This window comes from Phlebotomus papatasi, chromosome 1, assembly GCF_024763615.1.
Source record: "Phlebotomus papatasi isolate M1 chromosome 1, Ppap_2.1, whole genome shotgun sequence".
Taxonomy (NCBI): Eukaryota; Metazoa; Arthropoda; class Insecta; order Diptera; family Psychodidae; genus Phlebotomus; species Phlebotomus papatasi.
Genome location: NC_077222.1, coordinates 57,744,426 through 57,768,351, shown reverse-complemented (window position 1 = coordinate 57,768,351; position 23,926 = coordinate 57,744,426). Strand labels below are relative to the sequence as shown.

Below are 23,926 nucleotides of genomic sequence, written 5' to 3'. Positions count from 1 at the left end.
TTTTCTTTACCAATCTCCGAATTGGTTAGGGCTTCATCGAAAATACTGGAAATCAATTGAACACAATTTATGGCTTCTTTGGGTCTCTGCCCATCAATTTTCCTCTTCAGGGAGGACAAGCTGGATGTAAGTCTTTCATTCATCTCACTGGGATTTACACAATCACGGGGAAAAAGGAAAAATCTCAGAGGAAAACACCAAGTTGTGAAATATCGCGCCAACTAAAACATCACTGCTCGGCTGCAGTCGTTGAATCTTCGTGTTTAGCCGCACGAAACTCGACAGTTGCTCAGTTTGTGACGTCACGTCGGCTAGATAAATTGGAAGAATTTTGAGAAAAAGTTGTGTAGTGGCAGAAAGTGCTTAATTTTGGGTGCAAAGGTGCGATATTTATGTTAGATAATTTAGTTCGAATTAGTTCTGTGCTTGGTCGATTGTCACATAAGCGGCAGGTGCGATTATTGACACGTTTTGCAGCAAAATATAGTGAAAAACATTGCATCAACATGAGTTTACCAAAGCCCAATATTGTGTTTGTTTTGGGGGCTCCTGGTTCCGGGAAGGGCACCCAGTGTGAAAAAATAGTCAAGAAATTTGGTTACGTACACCTGTCGGCTGGTGATTTGCTGCGGGAAGAGCGAAATCGGGAGGGTTCAGAATACGGTGAACTCATTGAGAATTACATTCGAAATGGGAAGATTGTGCCCGTGGACGTGACCTGTGCCCTATTGGAGAATGCCATGAACCAGAATATCAAGGTACGATAAGCCCAAAAGTCACTGATAATCCCAAAATGTTTGGTAACTCACTGTGGTTTGATACTTTGGTTGTAGGTCAGCGGGAAGGATAGTTTCCTGATAGATGGCTTCCCACGGAATCAGGATAACCTCGATGGCTGGAATCGACGGATGGCCGAGAAGGCGAACCTCAAGTTTGTCCTCGTGTTCAAATGTCCGGAGGATGCATGCGTGGAAAGATGCATAAATCGTGGAAAGAGTGGTAGTAATCGTTCAGATGACAACATCGAGAGCCTCAAAAAGCGTTTCGTCACATTCACCAACGACTCTCTCCCCATCATCAATCACTACAAGGAGCAGAACTTGGTCCGGGAAGTGGATGCCACCAAGTCTCCCGACGAGGTATTTGAAGATGTTAAAGTTCTATTTGCTGACTAAAAAAAACAAAACAGTAGACATTTCGAGCTGGGCATCCTGAGATATTTGTCGATTTTTTCTCAATTCATTAGCCGGGAATTAACAGAGGTTGTGGAATCTCTTTCTGATGCTTTTTCTTGATAGGATCTTGAGATTTTTTTTAAGTTTAAAACAATTATACCTATTAAAAATCCTCGTAGGTTCTGGCATAAAGTTGAAAATAAAAGCTTACAAATATTTTGATTCTCCACTTTCTTTCACTTTAATTAAGAAATAAATAATATAAAGAGAAAATACTGAATAAATTCGGAAGCATTGCTACGATTGCTACACTGAGAGAAATCCGAAAAAGTTAAAATAACATTCCGGAAATGTTAATTTTACCCTGCATTATTGATCCGAAATCGGTGTGAATATTACCCTTTTTAGGTGTGTTAGGGGTTAAATTAACCCTTTTTCATGTTAATTTTACCCTTTTAATTTGAACATTTGGGGGATTGATATAGATGACATTTCTCACGCCTCAAATTTGAACAATATTTTCAAAAATGTAAACGGAATTCATATGAAATGCACTTTACCTAAATTAAGAAAAGTAACTTTACAGAATATATCAATGCAATTTAATGTGAAATAAACGGAATTTGTTTCGGAAGTTAATATAATACGATAATATTGAGGAAATATCAGAGAAAAATGGTTCTAATTCAGGAACTCCACGAAAAAGTTTCATCACTTAACCTCAAATTTTACATTTGGAATTCAACCGTCTTTCAAATTTGAGGAACTCGACTGTAAATGAGATTTTACCACTACTCCATCGTATACGACCATTATATGCTATAGGCAACAATGAGATGTATATTGTTTAAAAGAATGGATATCCTCAGTTTTATTGTTTAAAATCTATGAAGAGTGAGAAATCCGGAAAAGTTAAAATAACATTCCGGAAATGTTAATTTTACCCTGCATTATTGATCCGAAATCGGTGTGAATATTACCCTTTTTAGGTGTGTTAGGGGTTAAATTAACCCTTTTTCATGTTAATTTTACCCTTAAAAAGGTGTAAAATTAACATTAAAAAATGTTGACATATTTTTACACCTAAAGTGTTAAAGTTACGAGGAAAAAAAGGTAATCGCACGCCTTTTTTTCTCAGTGTATAAGAAAACAAGTTTCTTATATAAGCAATGTAGTTTTTAAAAAAAAAAATTAAAGGTAACAGAAAGTGGTGCTAAAGTGGTGAAAAAGGGTAAATCTCCCCTTAAATTTACAGATTATAATTTTTCGAAAATCACAAAAAAAAAAGAATTTCTCTGAGAAAGTATGTTTTTCTTTTTTCTCAAAAGAGAATTATCGATTTTTATGCTGCTCGAAAAAATTACCAGCTTTCTTAAATCACATAAGCTGTTACTGATTTTATGAAGAAAAAATCCAAAAATACTCTATTTCGAGCAAGAATAAAAAAAAAAGTTTAATAACCTCTACAAGCATGAGATTAAGTCTTGAATTATTTTATTAAAAAACAATTGTGAAAAGTATTGGCAAAAAGTACTTCTGAAGTCCCATTGACATGAATACAAAAATTTGAATAGATTTTTCTATTGAAAACCACAATCGACCAATAGAAAACAATCATTTTCAATATGGCGGAGTCGTTCTTGAATCCTATTGGCCAAAAAAATTTATTCCAAAAATTCATTCAAATGTTTGTCAAATGTGAATGTGACAGCGGAAAAATCGACAAAAATCACCTGAATGCAAAACCAAAAAATAAAGTTTTTGTAGAGAATTTAGGTCAAAAGTACGTACTTTAAATGAATCACCGAATAAATTGTTTAAAAAGTAAATTAAAAAAAAACTACAATTATCGTCATTCCATGAACTCACAGATTTATTTCTATCCCAATAGTGGACAATAAAGTTTCTTGTTCTTAATTAATTAAAAAAAAAAAATAAATGTCTGCTCATGATGTAAAAAGATGATAAATATATTTCGTGGAAGTTGAGATCATCTGGCTTATGTCGTTATCACGAACGTTTCGGTGGAAAAGTCGCAAACGTGAGATATCCGGTGTGACCTGGAAGATTGTGTGGATGGGTAGCAGTTACAATTTTCCTCATTTCCAGTGAACTTCCCGTTGGCTTCTCGCCATTCTGACTTTCGGTCTTCTGGACATTGAAGAAAATGAGACATTTACCATGTTTGTAATGTTTAGCAGATAAAGGTGGATTTGCATATAATCACAAACACGGATGAATTAGTCTTCGAAGTAGCTGACACCAGGCAATACATTTTGCAGATAAAATTTCATCCAAAGCCACACAGACTTTGCTGGTTTTATTTTGATGTCATCATTGTAAAAAAAATATACGAGTTCAATGGCAAAAGTTCTACCTAAGCGTGTGCTTTTAAAATGCCATTAACACTTCCATTAATATTTCTTTATATTAATTTACCAATTTTTTTTCCTTCTCCTCTTATATATTAATGTTGAATAAAACATTGATGAATTTGTTGGTGATAACTTACTGAATGTTTTCACCTTTTTTTTTTGCCCTGTCCCATTTTATCAATAAATTATGTCTTACATTTCATTCGTTTTATACATATGGTTCACAAAAGTTATATTTTGCTGAAATAGTCACAACAAAACAACAACAAAAAATGAATCAAAAGATCACATAAAAACCCTATATTGATTTTCTTCGTGGCCTGCAAATCCAATTACCGCTACAAAGTGGTGAGCATGTCATTTGGCTCATCTTTGACTATTTCTTATATATTTCCCACATTGGGAGACACTAAAATCTCCAACATCTCAGCATGGTGCATGATAAATCGTTTATTATTCTCAGCGAGCAAATTTCACTTGCAATCACGTTCTATGACCTGAGAGAGCATCACAGATCATCTTGCAATATTCGCACATAAATCTTAGAAGGGTACCAATGTGTGCAGAATATGCAAGCGATATGTTCTTAAGAATGTCAGAGATTGAGCGAAATATTATTTCTGGCGCTATTGAATCCATCAATCTGGGACACTAATTAGCCGGTTTAATGATTAATGGATTCAATTGGTTTTAGGTACAAGGGAAAATCCACAAAATACTGGTTCAGGGTTTTAAAGTAATTTAAAGAGTCCTTGACACTCAAAATCAATAATACTAACATGGTGATGGTATATTTACAGAGCACTCAAACTGATATGGTTCAAGTATTTCAGAAATTTTAATATTGTTCTTTTCTATGATTTATGATTGAGGATAGGTTCCTTAAAAAGAAACGATAGTTAAAATCTCCTATCGTGTGGTCTTTAAGTCGCGCTATTCATGCAATTTTAGAATCTCTACAGCAGAGCAAACATTACAAATATTATACTTGTTTGTTATTATCAGTACTATTTAATTAATTTGCTTTTTGAGTGAAAATGAAAAGGCGTTTTAAAGTAATTTTAATGTTTAACGAATTTATGATAAAATTTGAGATGGTGACATGAGTTTTGACCAATATTCTGTTTAAACCCGATTTATCTTTTTTTTATTATACTAATGTTTTAAGGACAATATTTTATTGCTCGAACTCAAAGAGAGAGCAGTTATATAATCCAGGGCTAGAGACCAAGCGGTAACAAATATCGACTTTGGTTCTTCGACGACCCCCCCCCCAGTCAACATTATCTTGAATAGTCTTTTTCATTTTTCCGGAAATCCCTTCCTGTCCATCTTAAACCATCTTTTTTGATTTATTTCAAAAACGGTTGCTAGATATTTTTCATTTTAGTGAATATGTTTTGGTGGTAGTCAAGGTGAATATTTCGTCCGTAGACACCTATGTTCGAAAAACATTTCTATATCGAATTTTCGAACCACTTTGGAGTGTACATTTTCAACAGATTTGCTTAAATTTGTTTTTGGTAATGAATTGGTAATGTACTCGTAAATGAAAGCTGTCTGAAAAGTCTTGAATGTAGAAAAAAAATCTACAGAAAATCGACAAAATATCTACAGAAATTCGTCAGAGTATGCACCAGGATTCGTCAGAAAATTTGCAAAAATTTCTGACGAATTTTGTCCCAAGCCCAAATAAAATTTGTAGGAATATCTACAGATTTATCGGCAGATTTTCGGCAGAGGTGTAGATATTTTCTGCAGAAATCTTAAAGATATCTGACAAAATTACTTGACGGGCGTATGTGCTTGTTATTCATGCTTAAATATTCTAAATCCTACTTTTCTTAGGCAATTTCTTATTTCGGAATGGTGCTTTTTTTGAAATTTATCAATGAATTTAATCGGTAGTACAGCGGTATGTACCCAAAAAACATGCAAAAGATAATACACACGGATAGCCCTTTCTCGTTCAAGCTCTTCGCAAAACTGGGGCGCTTTGCCGTCCTTTTATTGTTACGGACAAAAAAAAGGAATAGAATATAAAATAAAATAAATAAAATAAAATAATAATAAAATTTGATGATATGAAAATTTTTAAAGTCTAATATAGCGTATACGTTTGCAATTTTCTTATAATTTACAAAAGAATAGTAATACAAATTTTTTTTTCGTGCATAAAGTTCTTTTTCCTTGTTTCACTCATCAAAAGTGTTCCACTCTTATGATATCAATAATATTGATTAAAACAGTTTTGGATTGTAGTAGCATAAAATAAAATAAATTATTGAGAAAAAATAATATAGGAGACATGAAAAAAAACAATTTGTTTTTTTTTTAACAAGTTTGAATAAAAGAATATTAAATTGTGATTTGGATCAATAAAAAGTCTTTTAAAGTACCTAATGAGAGAGTGTCAAGGATGATATACTGAAATCAACTAAAGAACAGAAATCAATTGGTTGCTCCTATGCACGGGTAGATGGTCTTTCATACATCTATTACTTGTCTGCAGGTAATTTAATAAAAAAAATTAGAAATAAGCCACAATATTGCCTGCAAATTATGAATGTGGCCCAAGTGACAATATGTCATTAATTCGAATTAAAGTTTTAACGAGTTTAGGGAAATGCCCAAGAACCGAAATAACAACTACGCTAACTAAAGACTATTTGGAGTTTATTTATAAATGCGATATTTTGAGTTAGAAATACCCAAAGATTTACTAATAAACTTTCAACTAGTACAAAATTTTATTACGTGGTTTACAAAAACTAAAAGAACATCATTGTCTTTAAATTCTTTTCAACTTAATAATTTTTTTAAATTTAAGTTCTCTAGCCCATAAAAGCATTATATATTTAAACTGTATTTTCTGCAATTTCCATTGAAAGATTTTGAAAATGGGCCGTTGGGGCTTGACTTTCATAGAACATTTTTAAGAAAATCAAAAAACAGAATATTTCCTGTTTGTAGATAAGTTAAACTCCTACTTGAATGGAAGTTTTTTCAAAAAAGTGAAATTTGTATTTTTGGGAGAATTTTATACAAAAAATTATCATTTTTTACTATTTTACATCACGTTTTGTCTTATAAAATAAGTTGTGAACAAGGCAACAAATCAGCTTACAGGAAATATTTAGTATTTTTGGTGTTAGATGAATTTACTATGAGTAAACTTGTTCACCGGAAAGAATTTTTCAAAAAAGAAAATCTAAAAAAAAAACAGGTCCCAACGGTTGAATTTCGTAAGTTTTTTAATAAAAATTTCCGGAAATTAGTTTAAATATTGCACTTTTATATTCTGCAGAGCTTTGAATTCAACAAATTGACTATTATTTTGGAAAAAAACATAATGAAAATAATCTATTTTTTAGTTTACGTGATTCACGTAACCCTATTATTAATCCCACTGTCCCGTAAGCGTAATCTTAATGTGGCTGTAAGCTGTGCCTCCATCTCATTGCAGATAAATAAGTTATTCCTATGAAATAAATAATGTGATTAGGGGAAAACGCGCAACCTTCGGACAACTAATTTTTTTTATGTTTTTATTGGATTTATTTTATTTTAATAATTGAATTTATTTTATTTGAATTTATTTTATTTTAATATTTTTTGGAAATTTGAGGCATTGGATTAGCTATCAAAATATAATATTATAGGGGAAAGCGCGCTACCTTCGGACGACTTAAGCTTTGGACAATTCAATTTTTTCTCTATGTTCCCTATCGATTTCACCTGGGGGAAGTGGGGCACCTTTAAAACTGGGGCACCTTTAAAATTGAGATTTTTCACCTACTTTTAATTAAAATTGAGCCTTATTGTGATATAATTTAGCTGCACAAACAGATTGAGAAGCTAAATTACATTATGATATGGCTCAATTACATTTAAAAATAGGAGAAAAATCTCAATTTCAAAAGTGCCCCACTTCCCCTATAGCTCTTTTCTGAAAATTTGAGGTATTGGAGTACCTATTAAAATATATTATTATAATTGGCCAAATTCATTTATAACACATTGAAAATAATGATTTATGCGAAGCATAAAGATTAAAGATTTCTGTTTTCTTGTATCAGTTCTGTCTTTCTTTGATATAAAGAAAAATTAAAATTAAAGGCCAAGAAAAAAGATTTTACAGATATTATCCTTATTTAAACAAAATAAAAAAGCTAAGGCATAACTTGCCCTTGAATATTAAGTATTAAAATGAACTTCGACTTCTTAAAACATTTCTTCCTTTCTGATTTGAAAGTTATTACTTTCAAAATATATAAAATATTACCGAAAAATATTACTTCAAATTTATGAACTATATATGCACTTAATTCAAATTAAGCACAAAGTAAAAGCAATTTGTACGTCTGCGTCAGCTGTGAGTGCATCTAATTCAGGGATCCCCTTCTGTGTTGCAAAAGTTATCGAGACAGCAATAAAGTCTCTTACCTTATGTTTAACAAAGTCCAAGTCCAGTGTTGGAATATACTTTGGCTTCACAATACTCTCCATATGTATGATCTCCATAGTTTGTATTTCAACAAATTTATGCGTGTCGAGTGCCTCACAGCAACGCTGTGATTGCTCAATGCATGGTGAGAACGAGCAAAATCTGCCACCTGAAATTCAATAAATAACCGCATCAAATTGACTTTTTGTGTCAACAAATCTATTCAATTGTAAGTGGAATTGTGATTAAATGGCGCACAAACAACTGATTGGAATTTATCAATAAAATTATACCACATTAGAGAAGTGGGATGTGTGGGAGAGTATGAGGTGCACAAGAGATCCCCAACTATACAACTAAACACGGTAACAAACTGATGAGGAGTCTGAGCAAGATTTTCCTTAGGCCATTAGGTATTTCTACCATGTGTGACATCAAAAGTTATTATGTGAAATGCGCTATAGAGAGATGCACAAACGAAGACGGTTTTTAGATGTTGATCGTCAATTCAGAGTGCCATTTCTCCTAATCAAATAAATTAGCATAATTGCACAGTAAAGTGGAAATGGACAATATACTATAACACCTTTTGCCCACTGCATTTTCTACACCCAATTTTATCTATTAAAGTGTGCACTCCAACTGGTTAAATTTATCTCTTACGGGAGATTCACAACATTTGTATTAATGTTGTTATCTCCACTGAAATTGTTCAAAGTGTTACAATGCGAAATGATGGGAGAGAAGCAAAGAGACAAGGAGGATAAGAGAGACGATTGCAACTTGAGAACTTGTATACAAAGTGATTTGAAAGATTTACCAGCTACCAATCGATTCTTACTTCAATACTTTTGTCTTTCAACATTCAAACTGTGGGCCGTATAAAGAATTTCTGGCTGGCAATCTTGGCAATGATTATTGGGTAACTATATAGAAGTCTAGAGATTTACAACAGAAAATTGTTATAATCTAAAATTTTAAAGCAGAGGAGTGCAAGAACCGTTGAAACCGAATAAACGTCAAATGAAACATGTACGTCAATGGTCAAAACGCTATTGAGCAAACTTATTTTGACATTAATTCGGTTTCAACGGTTTTTTGCACACCTCTGTAAAGTATCCAGAAATAGAGATAATAGAAATATTTTGTAGGAAAGTTTTAGAAGATTTTCTAAAAATATAAGCTCCATCTTGAAATAATTTAGGATCACGATCTCTTCAGACAAATTGATTAACTAAAATTGAAATGTTTGCGTTTTCTAATTTTAAAAGGGGTGGCAAAGCATCACAGGCTTTGCGAAATGCTCTATCTTGTAAGTTAAACGTTAGGGCCCAAATAGACTCTGGCTGATCCACTAGAATATTTGGCTTGTAAAGATTTATCCCAAACTGTCATACACTGAAGGCTTACGATAATCGATTAGAGATCCTTTGCATAGATTTCCTTTGCCTAAATCCTTTATTACCAAATTTTATACGCTAAATATTCTCGAGGATCAGCCTGAGTCAATTTGGGCCTTTACACCACAAAAGTACTTTCGCATAATTTGCCGTTTGCCGGTTTACAATCGATTTATTGAACAGATTGATTCACTCAAAAGATCGCCCAAAATAGCTTAGAAGTAATATAAGAGATTTTCTGATAAAAATTACTTATATATCGGTTATGAACCGGTGTCGTCTTTACCTGTGTAAGAATTAAGTCCCGGCGTAAGAATAAATCTCAATAGGACAGAGTTAAACACCCCTTGATTTTCCCCACCCCTTGATTTTCCCCCTTCATTTCCCACAACCGGTTCAGAACTGATTGGAATAGGTTCAGTGTTATCAGAATTCCAAGACCTTTCAACGAACCTAAACATGATACCAATCGGTTGATAAATGTGCTCTCTAGAGCCTTTTTAACCTTTGACCTTGAAAACCGTAATTAGGAATGACTTAACGGTATTTTCATCTAAGGACGAAATGTCTGCCTGGGAAATTTCTACAGTAGACTCTCGCTTATCCGTGGACTCTTTTTCCGGGTGACATAGAAAAGTCCGTGAGACAGTTGAATTTTAAAAATTTTGTTGACATAATTGTCCCCGTTTTGGGGTTTCGGTTTTTTGTTAAAGCAAATGTGTTCTATCTACTGTAATTCTTACTCACTGTAATTTTTTTGGACAGTATGCATATTTAGAGACAATGTCAATTCAGCCAAGGCAGAATTCACTCCACAAATTTTCAATGTAAATAAAAAAAATCGTTGGATTTCGAACAATTTGATGGGTAACACTCTCAAAATCCGTGTGACATTTGGTCCCGCTCTCACGGATAAGCGAGAGTCTACTGTAAAACATATTCAAAAAAAAAAAAAAAACCGCACGATGCGTTTTCGCGTTATCCCAAAAAACATGTTTTTTGGTGAAGAAATGGAGGGTGGAAGGAAAATAATGGGACATACTATAATGGTGCCATAATAGTATATAGCAAAATGAATATAAGCTGACTACAAATTTCTATTGAAAGAATTGGAACAGAATTATCGACAGAAACGATTTTTTAAATGTATAGCTCAAAAAATTGGTTTCTTGTTGGATACTCAATCCTAGAATCCCAAAGATGCGAAAGAGTTAACCATATTAGGCACAAGGTAAATTATGTTCCCAATTAATGATTTGGAGATTAAAAGCAACGGTGCTTTTAATAAACCGAGATTAGCGTTACATTTTTCTCTATTTATAATCTCTATCAGTGTCTGCGCAGGACTTCTTAGTTGACGAATAAACTTTTGGAAGTTGTTTCTAATTTTTTTATTTTATGTTGTAAGTTTAAAAAAAAGTTTTTAATTGTGTAAGTTTTCTAATTGATATTTTCAATTCAGTTTCATTGAAAATTATCGTATGTTACTAATTTTTTTTTTTAGTAAAGCATAAATTTATTTGTTCTTCTGCGCCGATGCGACTCGCATCTCACCGTACTTACATTTAGCACAAATTCTATTAAAATGCATTTATTGAATAAAGAAGTATCAAGCCGCAAAACACTGGCAGCTGGAGGAGCTTCCCAAAACAAGCGTACCTCTTTCTACCATCACTCTTCAGCCAACAATTGAAGAGTGTGTACGACAAGATACAAAACTCCATCCAACTTATTAGTAGATATAGTCACAGAAAGAATCATCAATAAGTGGGGACATGGGAGATAGGTAAAAAAAAAAGATGCAAGACTCGAGCCATTTCCTCTAAGCCCTTATTTCCCTTGGCAAAAGTGCCGAGAGTCTCGCAATTGCAAGTCAATTTTGTGCCGACAGACAGTCTACAGAGGGAACTCAACATTTTCGCATTAGTTAACAGTATCCCGAATATGGACAGAGTTGTTGAGCAAATTAGCGTAAACGGAAATTTACAGCCAGTAGTGAAGAGAACTAACTTGATGCGGTGCGACTTTTCGCTGTTGGCTTTTGGAATCTCTACATGTCTCTGGGTAATCAGAAAGATTCTTCCATAGAGAGTAATTTCAATTACTTGCCCATTGAATAGTTTTATCTCCAAGGACAGTTAATCAAAAGTGTGCAGTTTTATTTATTTAATGATTATTGAAATTAAATTTATAAGTATTTGCAATGCAATTGTGAGATTTCATACTGTGCTGTTATTATTTTAAACGTGTTCAAGTGCTGACTGAGAAAAAAGTTTGATTTTATTTTTAATTTTTTGGAAAAGTTCGAAAGCATTGAATATGCAAAGGGGAGATTAAATAGAAAAAATAGTACATTACTTCTGATTTGTGGGACACTTTTTTTAGTTACATCCTCGGTAACTTGTATGAAATTTATACTAAATATAAAATAATATAAAAGTGGGGTACTTTTGAATAGAGGCATCTTTGAAATCTGGCTTTTCCTCCTATTTTTAAATGGAGCTGTGCGTTATCATTGACGGATTGTAGAACTAAATTACATTACGGTAAGGCTCTGTTCCATTTTAAAACAGGAAGAAAAGGCCAAATTTTGAAGATGCCCCAATTCAAAAGTGCCTGACTTGCCACTAAATCACTTCCATTTAAAACGGGATAAGTAATAATTTATACATATTTTTTTAAATCTTTTTTAACATATAGGAAATATGTTGCAATTCGTCTTACGAAAAAATTACTTGGAGTCTTTGTCACACTTGTACTTTAAAAAAATCATTGACAATGTCGCAAATTGTTGTTGTTGAATTTCCATATTATCCAGTTTTATTGGAACAGTGACAAATAAATAAGAAGAAATAGGTATAATCTAAACGGAACATTAATAAGCTGTGGGTGACTTTGGCCCCTGTTGTTCGTAAACATTTCTTTAATTCTAGCACTTAACCCTTTAAGGACAATTGGTCACTGATGACCCAAAAATAAAATTTTGTCTACGGCCATATCGAGTTGTATTTTGTCCTAAAGTCAGAAAAAAATGATTTTTTTCTGACCTCCAATTTTTGACCTTCTCGTCCTTAAAAGGTCAAAATAATGATCAGACCAAGTTCCCATTAGTTTCTGACTAACCAAACCCGAAACTAAAGGGAATGTCGTCTAATAATTATTTTGAATATAATTACGTTAAGCCATCTCTCGGTTTAAGTCGTAGGTCTGTCAAGGCCCTTATATACATACACTAACGTCGAAATAAAGTAACATTTACGTAATTAGAGTTACTAGTAATTAGAGTTTCAAGTAATTTTATAAAGGTAAAATAAACGTATTCTTCTTGCCCTAGGTTTCGGAACGACCAATTATCCACTCCACAAGACCAAGGACAGACAGGGAGCTCAATGATCCCTTTTCCGGCTTTTCCAAAGCCCTCTTTCTCTACGCGAATACTCTCTCTTCGGTTCTGTTTTAGGAAGGATGGGAAATTTAATGCGAATTTCAAATTATAACCGCTGTAGTTATTACAGAAGAACTGACTTCTACAATATTTTGTAGGAAAGGAACTAACACAGTGTTTCAAATTGTGATACATAATCGGTATTTGTTAAATCAAAAGAACCATAAATATGCAGATTATTTGTGTAAATTGAATTTGTATAGGGCTTTCACTCATGTTTTGCAATGTCCAATTGAACATGGGAAATAATAGCCACACGATTAACAATTAATTGCAAATAAACTGCACAAATCCTCAATGAGGTGACAAGATGAGTTTGTTCACACGTATAATGAGTGAATGAATGTGAAAAGAACTTTTGTTGGCAAAAGGAGAAGACAAGTATGGTCACAGCAACATAGTCAAGTGATGCTGCCTGCCTTATTCTTTGGTGGTGAAAAGAGAAAAGTTGAAAGATGCAGGAGAAAAAAAAGTGCAATAAATTTTCAATCAAGCCAAGAACGCGCACACGCTTTGAGAAACCGCCTCAATCCCAATATGTGTGACATGACGCATTTACAAGTTGTTTAATAATGTGCACAAGTGCACATTTCCTCAATTTATCTTCTGCAAATAGTCAAATGCGTAGGAATTTCCCATTTTCGGATCTCAAGATTTTCAATCATCAAAAATCTCCATCGAATTTTTTTCCCTTTTCCATCTCTTTCTCTCTATCCCTAGAAAAATCTCAAGAGATTGCAAGGGTGAGATCCAGATCCAGAATGGGATCAACTAAAAAACACCAAGTATTTACATTAAATAATGTCAACATAACTCCCAGTTCAGGTGATAATAAATTATTTTGCAGCAACTGGCACACGAAAGCAAATATTACTCCCCACATAAGAATTAAATGTCGCTTTCTGTGTTACACACAAATGCTGGCTCTCAATTTATGATCCATTGGAAGATTGATTCTGCAATCACTTTTCAATAGCATGGTAAATTTATGAGTTTTTAGCAGGGCAAATGCTAAGAGCGTGGCGAATGAGAGACATGCAAAACTGAAGCAAATATCCCTTCAGGGAGGAGTTGACAAAGAAATTGACTGAAGAAATTGTCTCTTAACGCTATTTCAATTCTTATTTATCTTTTGCTGTACGGCTGAATAAAGGAGCTGTACTACTAAATTGCCTGCTCAAAAGTTATAAATTGATTGCAATAAGTTTGTATTAGATTTCTTGTCGATGTCCTCGAGAAATTTGTGGGCTTCCGATTCACACAGTAAGACATGCTTAAGAGATTTTTGGTTGGTATATTCAACAAATGTCGTAATAAATTTTAGGATGTCGCAAAAGTTGGTTTATGAATAACTGAACATCGATTAATATTTTCCTCTTTTCCAATGCCTTATGGCTTCCCAATGAATATTTTAATTTTAAAAATTTAAACGCAAAATGAAATTTACAGTTAAATAAGTCTAGTTGTTAAATAGACACTGAAAATTTTGAAATTTCGTCGTTTGGATCAGTAAACGTGCTAACTGCATCTGCTTTGTGTCTGCATTCATTGCCAACACATGCAGCCATGCGTCAGAACGGTCAGATTAAATTGTTAATGGAATTAATTTGTATTTAAATGACATGAATTGCATACAAAATTTGAAGACAGGATACTAGTGTCCCTCTCGAAAGCGTCAGTGGGAAACTGAGAAGGTTTTCCTCTGTGTTGTAATTTGTCCTCTACTGACGCTTTCGGAAGGGACATTCGTGCCCTCCCCCTGCCTTCATATTGTCTTCGCGTCAGTTAAAGTATACTTCCTTGTCTACAAAATAATTTAAAGTCCCGTCTGACACAGGGTAAGGGGGACCCAGCCTTGAGCCATTAATTAACACCCAGATTTAGGCACTATTTTAGCCCTCATCGGCAAGATCCGAGTGGTAGGCACAAATTAAGAACTGAATCTTGCTACGTATATCAATGGCGGTGGAATGAAACTGTCAAATTCACATCCTGATTTCACCTTAAAATTTTATATAAATTATAGAAGCTACAAAGATAGGGATATGTTTTATTTAACCAGGATGAACGACTTAACACTTTAGAAAAGCAAAAACTATTGTGAAAAAAATTGTCTCTTAAAATATACCCCCGAAAGAAAATAAAAACACGTATTTCAAGATTGGAAATTTGTCTATAGTTACCACGACACTTTTCTCTACAGGAAACGCACCCACGCACATTTATTAATCTCTGATATATTTGACTTTTGAGACACAAATATCTTGAAAGCATATTGTGGGAGCATAGGAAGGAGAAGAGAAGTAAAAAGCGTCCACCGTCGTCTTAGCGTTGGTGACCAACCTCCAGAGCAAAACGTTGGAAAAGTTTCGCAGGTTGGACATGCCAGGAGCAACACATTAAATGTGCAGGGTATGCATTACTAAAATTGATAATGATTATTTGAAGTAATAAATTTCACGTTTACATAATTTTTAAGATTTCACGATTTAGGCATTAAATCTTTAAAACAGCCTATGTGCAAAAAAATAGAGATTAAAAATTTTGACTGTCCAAAAATGGTCAAATATTTTTAATTCGCCATAAAATTACTTATTCTTTGAATTTGGGAAAAATAGGACAACTGATCAACTCACAATCTTTTCAATTCAATTTGCAGATATTATTTTTTCTAAATTTCATGTAAGACTGACTTCGTACACTTCGTGATAGTGACATCGATCTAAGTGAATCTCATTTTACAAAAAAACATCATTTTCCATCAAAGAAATCATGAGAAATAAAAAAAAACTCCAATAAATTCAGTGAAATAGGATTCTTGTCTAAAATCGATTCCTTTTTTTCTTTCAAATTAATAAAAAAAAACAACAAAGGTATAAAGCCAAAATTGAAGTGGTTCGTCTTTATTTCACTCTTTTAAGTGTCCCAAAATGCATTTTTTTCTAAATAATTTTTAGAAGTGACTGTTATTACCTACACTGAGAAAAAAAGAGGGTGCGAATAACTTTTTTTCCTCATAACTTTAACACTTTTTAGGTGTCAAAATATATCAAAATTTTTTAAAGTTAATTTTACACCTTTTTAAGTGTAAAATTAACATGAAAAGAGTAACTTTAACCCATAATACACCTAAAAAGCATAATATTTACACCGATTTTGGATCAATAATGCAGGGTAAAATTAACATTTCCGGAATGCTATTTTAATTTTTTCGGATTTCTCTCAGTGTAGGCTTTTCAAATATTGATATTTTAAGCTAGTGTTTTCATATGACAAACCAGTGAGATTCGTTTTTACCTCGCGTTAAAACGTGTCTTTAATATTGAATATAAAAAAGGTGGTCCATTTCTCCTCGAATGAATATATAAAATATTTATTTCAGAAGTTTCATTAATTTTGGGTGGGCTAAGGTATTTTAAATCGAAAATTCGTGAAACAGGCATATTTCATATATTATGGTCCAAAAAAAATTTTTTAATCCTTTAAGGACGATTGGAACACCGGTGTCCCATAAAGAAAATAAGTTTTCCTAACTACCTTAAGTTATTTTTTCTAATGTTCGTACGTAAATGCAAAGTAGAAGGTTGAAGGAATTTCGGATATTTTTTTAAAAATGCCCAGCTATTTGCTATATTAGTAAATATTTAAGCTAAAAAATGACGAATTTTTAAATTCTCTTATTGAAAATTGATTTCAATTTTTTTATACTTCTAATTTTTTTAAGCAAACCCGTTTTGAACAAAAAAACTACAATACTCAAACATAATATTTTAGATTATTTATTATATAATATTATATTATATGTATATATTATATTATATGTAGATATTACATAGATTTATTATATTATTATGTTACTATATTTCATTAGAGTGAAAATTATCAGTCATTGCTATCGTCAAAAAAATACTTAAACTTTTGGGCTATTTTTGTCCATATCGATTCATATTTTCGAAGTTTAGATATGTAAGACATTTTACGAGTTTTGTTTATCGGTTTCATTTTTATTGCTGATTTTCGGTCAGCAAAAATTGTTTCGTGGTTAAAGGGTTAAACTAAAATAAAAAACAGTCTACAAAAACGGAGCGAAAGTAAAAATTTTAAATTCTTTAAGATTTCATTAATTTCAAAGCTGCTCGAGAGGAAATTAAAAAAAAAATCAAACCAGAACATTTCAAGGCACAATTGAAATACATGAAAAATCATTAGCTTTTATGTCAGAATAGGAGATATTCAATTTTCACAATAAATATTTAACTAAAATCTGTATTATGGTCGTCAGATTACAGGCTTGGCCTGGTTTCCAAAAGTCTTAAATTACTTAAAAAGAATTTATATAGTAATTGCCCGAGATCTAATTAACCTTAACATACAATCCCAACTGAAATTTTTCAAAAGATTTCGTTTATTTTTTTAATTAGAGCAGTTAAGCCGTATCGCTAAGACTTATGCCCTAGCTGCCCTAGGCATACTTACGACTAATACGGAGAAACGGCTTTATTAGTGAGAAACTGATGAGAATTCAGTCAAATCATTATTTTGATTGTAATTACATTTAGCCGTCTCTCGATTTAAGTCGTAAGTGTGTTTAGGGCATTAGGTCTGAAGTCCGTATAAAAGTTTTTTTTTTAATTTTAGAATAAGAGGATAAAAAGCAAACTGCTCTCAAATGGAACACGTATTGTTCACGCATTGCGAGTTGCAAACACCCCGAGTTGCAGGCATTTCGAGGTCGCCTGTAAAAAATCTCAGCTACAATAAGTTTATCTGCACTTATGCGTTACACAGATTAATTTTAATAATTTTTTTTTAATTAATTGAAAAATTACAAAAAAATAATGTTTTTTATAGCTTTCGGAACAAGGAGAATAAGTGGAACCCCTTTTTGATTTTTTATGAATCATTAAAAAAATAATATGAAGCTTATGCTTTGTGTGTCAAAAAATTACCAAAAGCTACAATTCAGAATTATAGGAATCTAAGAAATTTTGCGATTTTTTGTTGTAAATTTAAGTAAATATTCTTACAAGAATTTATATTTCTTGATTTTGTGAAGAAAAGGAATGTAATAAGTTAGCAAAAATACGTACGTACGACACCAACTGACTAATCTTACATGGTTTGTGGGAGGCAAAATAGAGAAGAATCCAGAGTCCAGAAAGCACCACATAAATACCACAGAAACTAATTGCTCCTGATATTTTGTCTGATTATCGCAATAATTTTTCATGCTATTAGCAATGTTCAATTAATTGGCCAGTCTCTTACCTGAGGACTTGAAGGCAGTGACAGCGTGTGGAACAGCAAGCCATGGCGCTGGAAGATCCAAGAAGACAGCATCGACGGCCCCATTGAGTGCTTCCGTGAATCCATTAGCGCATACATCTCTGTGGTAAACTGTCACAAAATCACCAATTCCATGCTGCTGAAATTCCTCCCGTGCCATTTGCGATCGCACCTCATGGAAGTCGAAGGTGTGCAAGTGTCCGGTGCTCTTGACGGCACGAATGAGATAGTGAGAGAGCGAGCCGCTCCCTGTGCCTTCAAATTAAATTACTCCTCGTTAAAAAGTATTCATTCAACAATTCTCTCTTACATGTCAATTTCCCACCTGATTCTATTACAACACTTCCTGGCTTAATTTCTAGCTGGTAAAGGATCATACTGATGTCGGGTGTGTAGATGATTTGTGTTCTGTGTGGCAATGTAAGAGTCCACAGTTCCGGGTTTGGTTGCAAAACATATGCCCATCCCTTTGTTAATTTCACCTGCGAAAATCCCACAAATTACTTTCCAGATTTCCTTTGGGAATGTGTAATTTGATCTATGGATCCCCTTACCTTCGATCCATATTGTGCTCCTACGAGATTGATTACTCTGAGTGCCCCAAATTGGGTCTGGAAAACATTGTCTACCAGCTTTCCATCCTTGTTTGTCAATTTGGGAGTAACTTGTATTGCATGCATATTATTGATCGATAAATACAATATCACCGTGTCATTCTCCTCAACCACACTCTTTGGACTTGCGAAACTCATTTTACCAACAACTTAGCACGATAAAAATAGGAAAACTTGCGGAAAATACCAAAGAAAATTATAAAAACAACTCCCCCGGCAATCGCGTGGTCAACAAGAATCATAACCTCACATTTGTATGACGTTTTTTTCCGTGGCCTCCAAAAACTGTTGCTCAGTTTTTGCTCAAAATATTTCAAATCTCCAATTGCAACGAAAATAAATACAGTGTAGATTTTTTTTTGTTTTTTTCATAAATTATTTTATTGTCAATGTACAAAAATTTGCATTATATAAAGCATGTTCCAAGTACTGCTATAAATAATTTCATTATAAAGATAACTGTTGTCACGTTATTACAATAAAGTGGAATTGCCGCAGAGAAAAATTATTCTTGAGAAAACTTATTGCCAAACATTCATATATTTTATGTTTTTTTTTTCTTTTGCAAAAAAATATATTTAAAGCAGACTTATTTAAATGTCTTTAGGAACATGGAAACCACAAAACAGTACAAAATATACAATTTTATTGTTTTTTTTTCTACTTTTTCTTGCACATAGTCATTTGCTTTTTAGCGACAGAATAACACGCGAATGTAATAAATAAATTATTGCAATAGATAATTGCACACGAACCAGCCGTTTTATCAGTTTCCATTTTTTTATTTATAAAAAAGGCTATCTAAACTTATTTTTTTTCGTAATTTTTAAGTCCTTGGAAGACTGTTGATATGTTACAACAAGACACATTTTACTGGACGGAAAACTATTTTCCAATATTTTACGATGATGAAACATCACGTAGATCTTCGAGGTTTTCTGGTATCTAGAAAAGAGAGCATAAAACTATTTAAATTAGAATATTATAATTATTATTTTTTTATAGAAATTAAATTACTCTTAGGATATTTTAGATAGAAGGTCATGTGACAGGAATATGTATTCGATTTTTAAAAATATTTTTTTTTATTCTTGAAAAAAAAATATTAAACTGGTATTAAAAAATTCTCATGAAAGCTATTTTATTAACCCATTTGAACAAAATGTACTAGAAATACTGAAGACATTCTAAAAAAAAGTTTTGTTACGTTTATAAGAAAAGTCTGTCAACAGCATGTTTTTCTATACAAAATATGAAAATGTCTTGTACAATTTGCTACCAACCAGATCTGGTTAAAAGTTTGTTAAAAGGATGTTTTTACATAAAAATGTGAGAAGTGTGAGAATGTAGGGTGTGCCAAATTCCGGCCAGCTTACAATTCCAGCCACCTTTTTTGTTCCTCGAATTTCCATGCATTTTTAGTTTTTACATACTGTAGAGATTATACAATGCAAAAGAATAACAAAAAAATGTAGCTTCGACAAACGAGATGACGTGAAAAAGACATTGGAATAAGTCCCGAAGGGCAAAGAACTATGAGAATGAAGGTGGCCGAAATAGGGCACCAAAGCTATGTCTACATCTTTATTCATTTTAAAATGTTTTAAGAATTATTTTAAAGTAAATAAAGACGATAAACTTTCTACAAGGTTCTAAGCAACACTCCTTAAGTAAGAAGGAATGAAAAATCAATTTCTATTAAAGATATTACATTTCAAACTTGAGACTTTGACGCTAGCATGCAACTATGCCGAAATTTGGCACACTTACCCTAAGTTTGAAAAACAAAAACCTTTTTACAAAATTCTAAATAGGGTTGGCCACTTTAAAAAACTCTTCTTTTAGAATGATCATACTTTTTATACATAGCTCCTAATAGAATAATATACATGATTCCTTAATTCCTTAAGTTAAGCAATAAACTGTCATACAAAAACAATTTACAATGTAATGTAAAAAATGTGAAATTTATACAAATTTTTGGCATATACGATATCTATGCGATTCAGTGGTTACTGCCGTTTATCGTGATAAGATCGATTGGGGTAAGTCGGCGGCAGCCGCAACAAAGCTTTAAATTTAGACGAAATACAAATACATGAATTTAATTAAATTGATTATTGTGAAAAGAAGAAAACCTATACAGGGGCGTGAGTAGACACTATTAAAAATGCGTCTTAACTAATCTAAGAAAAGAATTTGTTTCTCAGAATTAAAATCAGAAAAGAGATTGAAGAAAAGTATTATTAAAATCGACGTAATGTCAAATTTTGCGTATGTAACTTAATCCAAAAATTTTTCATCACTTTCCGTGCAACACGGGCCGGGGAGTACTATCGGACTATATTTCCCACAGAATTTAAGAACTTAGTAACTGCCGTAATTCTTTTACGGCACCGATTTAGCTGTCAATCGCATCAAAAAAAAAGTATCAAAATCATCTATATTCTATGAATATAGCATACGATAAATGCGAATGAATTAAGAAATATTTAAAGCTCTAACAAGGTAATTAAAGCACATGTAATTTGAAAACGTGCACATTCGATTGTGGGTTGAATTCTAGCAATTAAATTTCAACGAATAAATTGAATTTGCAGATTGAAATTATTAAACTTGGCTCTTAAGCTACAATAAAATATCACAGCTTAACATCGATCATTGGTTTGTGTATTTTATTTATTTAATAAAGTCAAGATTATATATTGAACTTGAGTGCAATATGAATAGTCAGAATTCAAATTGAAGATACGATTGAAAAAGAGATGACAAAGTGTCCCAGCTTTCCGGAATGCTCGAACTCATGAGATAGAGCCGATAGAGCTATCCGTAAATTAACTTTTCGCATGATTTTGGGTGTATAACAGATTATTATCGATTAAATTGATTCACAATCATAAATAAATTTCGACCTAGAAAATTAGTCAAGAAGTGTGCATGTAGAATGTTTTTAACATTAGTAGTATGCCTACGTACAAATAAAAAGGGATATTTGAGAAAAAATTAATTGCGATTATAACTTGACCAATTCATGATCGATGAAGACCGATGCAGTCGTGTTCGAAATTTCAACACCGTTTCAAAAATGCAAATTCAACCAAATTGGTTAAAAAATTAGCCATCAAAAGTGATTGACCTTTGATCTTCAATAATTCAAAATGACAATTTTTCTAGTCGTAAGTATGTTTGGACGAAATGTTGGCCCAGGATACCTCTAAAACATATCTGAAAATCATTGAAAAAGCTTGAGCCAATTTTGAGAAAAACCAAAAAAAAATGGTTTTTAGGGAATGGTCGCGGGGTTAGGGAAAAAAGTATAAAAGATCGCTCGAGATAATGTCCATTTATGGGGGGGGGGGGAGTCATCGAAGACCGGAAGTCGATATCTCTTATCGTTTGACCTTTAGCTTGGGAACAAACTTAAGGTTAAGTAAAAAAATATTTCAGGTTTTTTTTCAAAAATCGGTATTTATCCGGTTCACTACCGATGCAGCAGGGTTCGAAATTTCAACATCTTTTCAAAAAATCCAATTTTAACTAAATCGGTTGAAAAATGGGCCCCCCAAAAAGGTTGATTTTTGACCTTCAATAATTCAAAATGACGAATTCTCTAAGCATATGTATGTTTGGACGAAATGTTCGCCTGGACTACATCTAAAACATCCGAAAATCATTAAAAACTCTTGGGACAATTTTGAGAAAAATAAAAAAAAACATAGTTTTAAAAAGGATGGAGGGCATGAGGGAAAAAAGAAAAATACGCCTGAAGATAGTATTTTTTATTAGGAGTCACCGAAGACCGCAAATTGATATCTTTTACCGTTTAAGCTACAGAGCGGTGACAAGTTGAAAAAAGCGTATTTCACTGCTCTCTTTGTGAGTTCGAGTTCGAGCAATAGAAGTGGGGAGTGAGGCAAAATGTTACAATTTTTTTAAGAGCTTATAGAAAAACAGAAACTTGTTAAAATTTTGTTAAAAGGGATGGTCTTTACGCTTACCTCACATTTTATATAGAAAAAACAAACTTTCACCGTGATCCAGTTAGCCGTCGGTTTGGCAAAATTTTCCATATTTTATTATATATAGTAAGATGGTGTAACCGGATCGTTTTCCGAAGAGTGCTACTTAAACGCTTGTTTTTGGACTGATGAAATTCTTTTTTACTTCTTCTAAATCCATAGAAGTATTCACTGTTTCATTCAGAAACATAATACAAAAAAAATTATTAAAAATTTGAAAGAAAATTTATAAAATAATGATAATACTGAAATAAGTCGACATGCACTAATTGGGTCGCCTTTTCGCTAATTCACTTTTAATTAAACCTTTGGATTTAAAATACTTTTTTTCACAAGGGAAAAACAATAAATGTCATAAATGTTTTCAATCAACCAGTTGTCATTAGCGAAAATATCATGCTAGAAAATTTTTAGTGAACAACCCAGCTGGCACAAGATTGAAATGATTCGATTACAGTCAAGAGTGCTAATCCGGGCACTTACTTATTTAATGGATAAAAATATTATTTTTGCTTTTTCGCAAACTTGAATAGTTAGGTATATTATGTTACTGCAGTGACTACATTACGGAAATAAAAATAAAAATTAGTCATAAACGATCCAGATAGTGAAGCGCCCAGATTAGCACACTTGACTATATGGAAAAACATCTTTTTGCTAAACTTTTCTGTTAATTTGACAAACCTGTTTTTTGTAGAATAATTTGTGACAGTATTATTATGCACTTCATACAGTTATATGGGTCACACAAACTGAAAAAATAGTATATATTTCTTTTCATTTTTTTTTTTCAATCAAATAAAAAAATTATTTAATTCAACCTCTTAAGCATATAAAAGTATAACATTTAAACTATATTTTTCTGCAATTTTCATTTGAAAATTTTAAAAATTCAGTCATTGGGACCCAATTTTCAAAGATATTTTTTGAAAAAACTTATTTTTATGGCGCTACCTACCATATAAAAAAAATACTCCCCAATTTTTCTATATCATTTAAGAGTATATAAAAATCATATTTCTCCATACCTTCTCAATCCTCTCTGTATCAAGTGGTTGTGCTACTGGGAAAATCGGTTCCCACAGATGGGATGCCTCTAGAGACCGGTCTAAGTGGTACCGCTCATCGAGGAGATCTGTTGTGTTCCGTAAAATTTTCGGTCTTG

At 32.6% G+C, this 23,926-nt stretch overlaps 5 protein-coding genes across 10 annotated transcripts in view; 1 reads left to right on the top strand and 4 right to left on the bottom strand.

Annotated features, from left to right (window-relative positions):
• Positions 1-307, bottom strand: part of LOC129807861 (DNA-dependent protein kinase catalytic subunit-like) — a 38,420-nt gene extending 38,113 nt beyond the window's left edge. For all 3 annotated transcript variants that reach the window (XR_008752333.1, XR_008752334.1, XM_055857434.1), the window contains exon 1: positions 11-307. Coding sequence is in view for 1 of the 3 variants with exons in the window: in XM_055857434.1 (XP_055713409.1) it covers positions 11-143 (133 nt within the window). In the remaining 2 variants the exon portion in view is untranslated. The remainder of the gene's footprint in view (positions 1-10) is intronic.
• LOC129808738 (Kv channel-interacting protein 1) overlaps positions 1-23,926 on the bottom strand; it is a 303,848-nt gene that overhangs the window by 65,217 nt on the left and 214,705 nt on the right. The window lies entirely within an intron of this gene.
• Positions 291-3,163, top strand: LOC129808755 (UMP-CMP kinase). Of its 2 annotated transcripts, XM_055858598.1 has the most exons (3): positions 292-758; positions 834-1,139; positions 2,943-3,163. In XM_055858598.1, the coding sequence occupies exons 1-3, from the start codon at positions 393-395 to the stop codon at positions 2,949-2,951; spliced, it is 681 nt and encodes a 226-aa protein (XP_055714573.1). In that variant the 5' UTR covers positions 292-392; the 3' UTR covers positions 2,952-3,163. The 2 variants fall into 2 exon arrangements, with proteins under 2 accessions (XP_055714564.1, XP_055714573.1); XM_055858589.1 differs by lacking the exon at positions 2,943-3,163 and having other exon boundaries at positions 291-758; positions 834-1,437.
• LOC129808536 (tRNA (adenine(58)-N(1))-methyltransferase catalytic subunit TRMT61A) lies at positions 3,022-19,018 on the bottom strand. The gene is made up of 5 exons (XM_055858317.1): positions 18,683-19,018; positions 18,454-18,610; positions 18,111-18,383; positions 7,997-8,166; positions 3,022-3,326 (listed from the first exon to the last, which is right to left on the bottom strand). Exons 1-5 carry the CDS (start codon positions 18,878-18,880, stop codon positions 3,186-3,188), a joined length of 939 nt encoding a protein of 312 aa, XP_055714292.1. The 5' UTR covers positions 18,881-19,018; the 3' UTR covers positions 3,022-3,185.
• Positions 19,095-23,926, bottom strand: part of LOC129808061 (PAS domain-containing protein cky-1) — a 110,679-nt gene continuing 105,847 nt past the window's right edge. For 2 of the 3 annotated variants that reach the window (XM_055857747.1, XM_055857754.1), the window contains exon 11: positions 19,095-19,687. In XM_055857747.1, the coding sequence (XP_055713722.1) occupies positions 19,659-19,687 (29 nt within the window). In that variant the 3' untranslated portion in view covers positions 19,095-19,658. Of the gene's footprint in view, positions 19,708-23,926 lie in introns of all 3 variants that reach the window. The other variant, XM_055857763.1, reaches the window with a different exon arrangement.

Bases quoted from the DNA above. Each gene is read 5' to 3' on its own strand.
- LOC129808755 (XM_055858589.1), top strand. From the start codon at position 393: ATGTTAGATAATTTAGTTCGAATTAGTTCTGTGCTTGGTCGATTGTCA. The intron at 759-833 runs GTACGATAAGCC...CTTTGGTTGTAG, and splicing joins CCATGAACCAGAATATCAAG to GTCAGCGGGAAGGATAGTTT.
- LOC129808536 (XM_055858317.1), bottom strand. From the start codon at position 18,880: ATGAGTTTCGCAAGTCCAAAGAGTGTGGTTGAGGAGAATGACACGGTG. The intron at 18,384-18,453 runs GTGGGAAATTGA...TTTAATTTGAAG, and splicing joins AAGTGTTGTAATAGAATCAG to GCACAGGGAGCGGCTCGCTC. The intron at 8,167-18,110 runs GTAAGAGACTGG...ATTGAATTTCAG, and splicing joins CACTGCCTTCAAGTCCTCAG to GTGGCAGATTTTGCTCGTTC.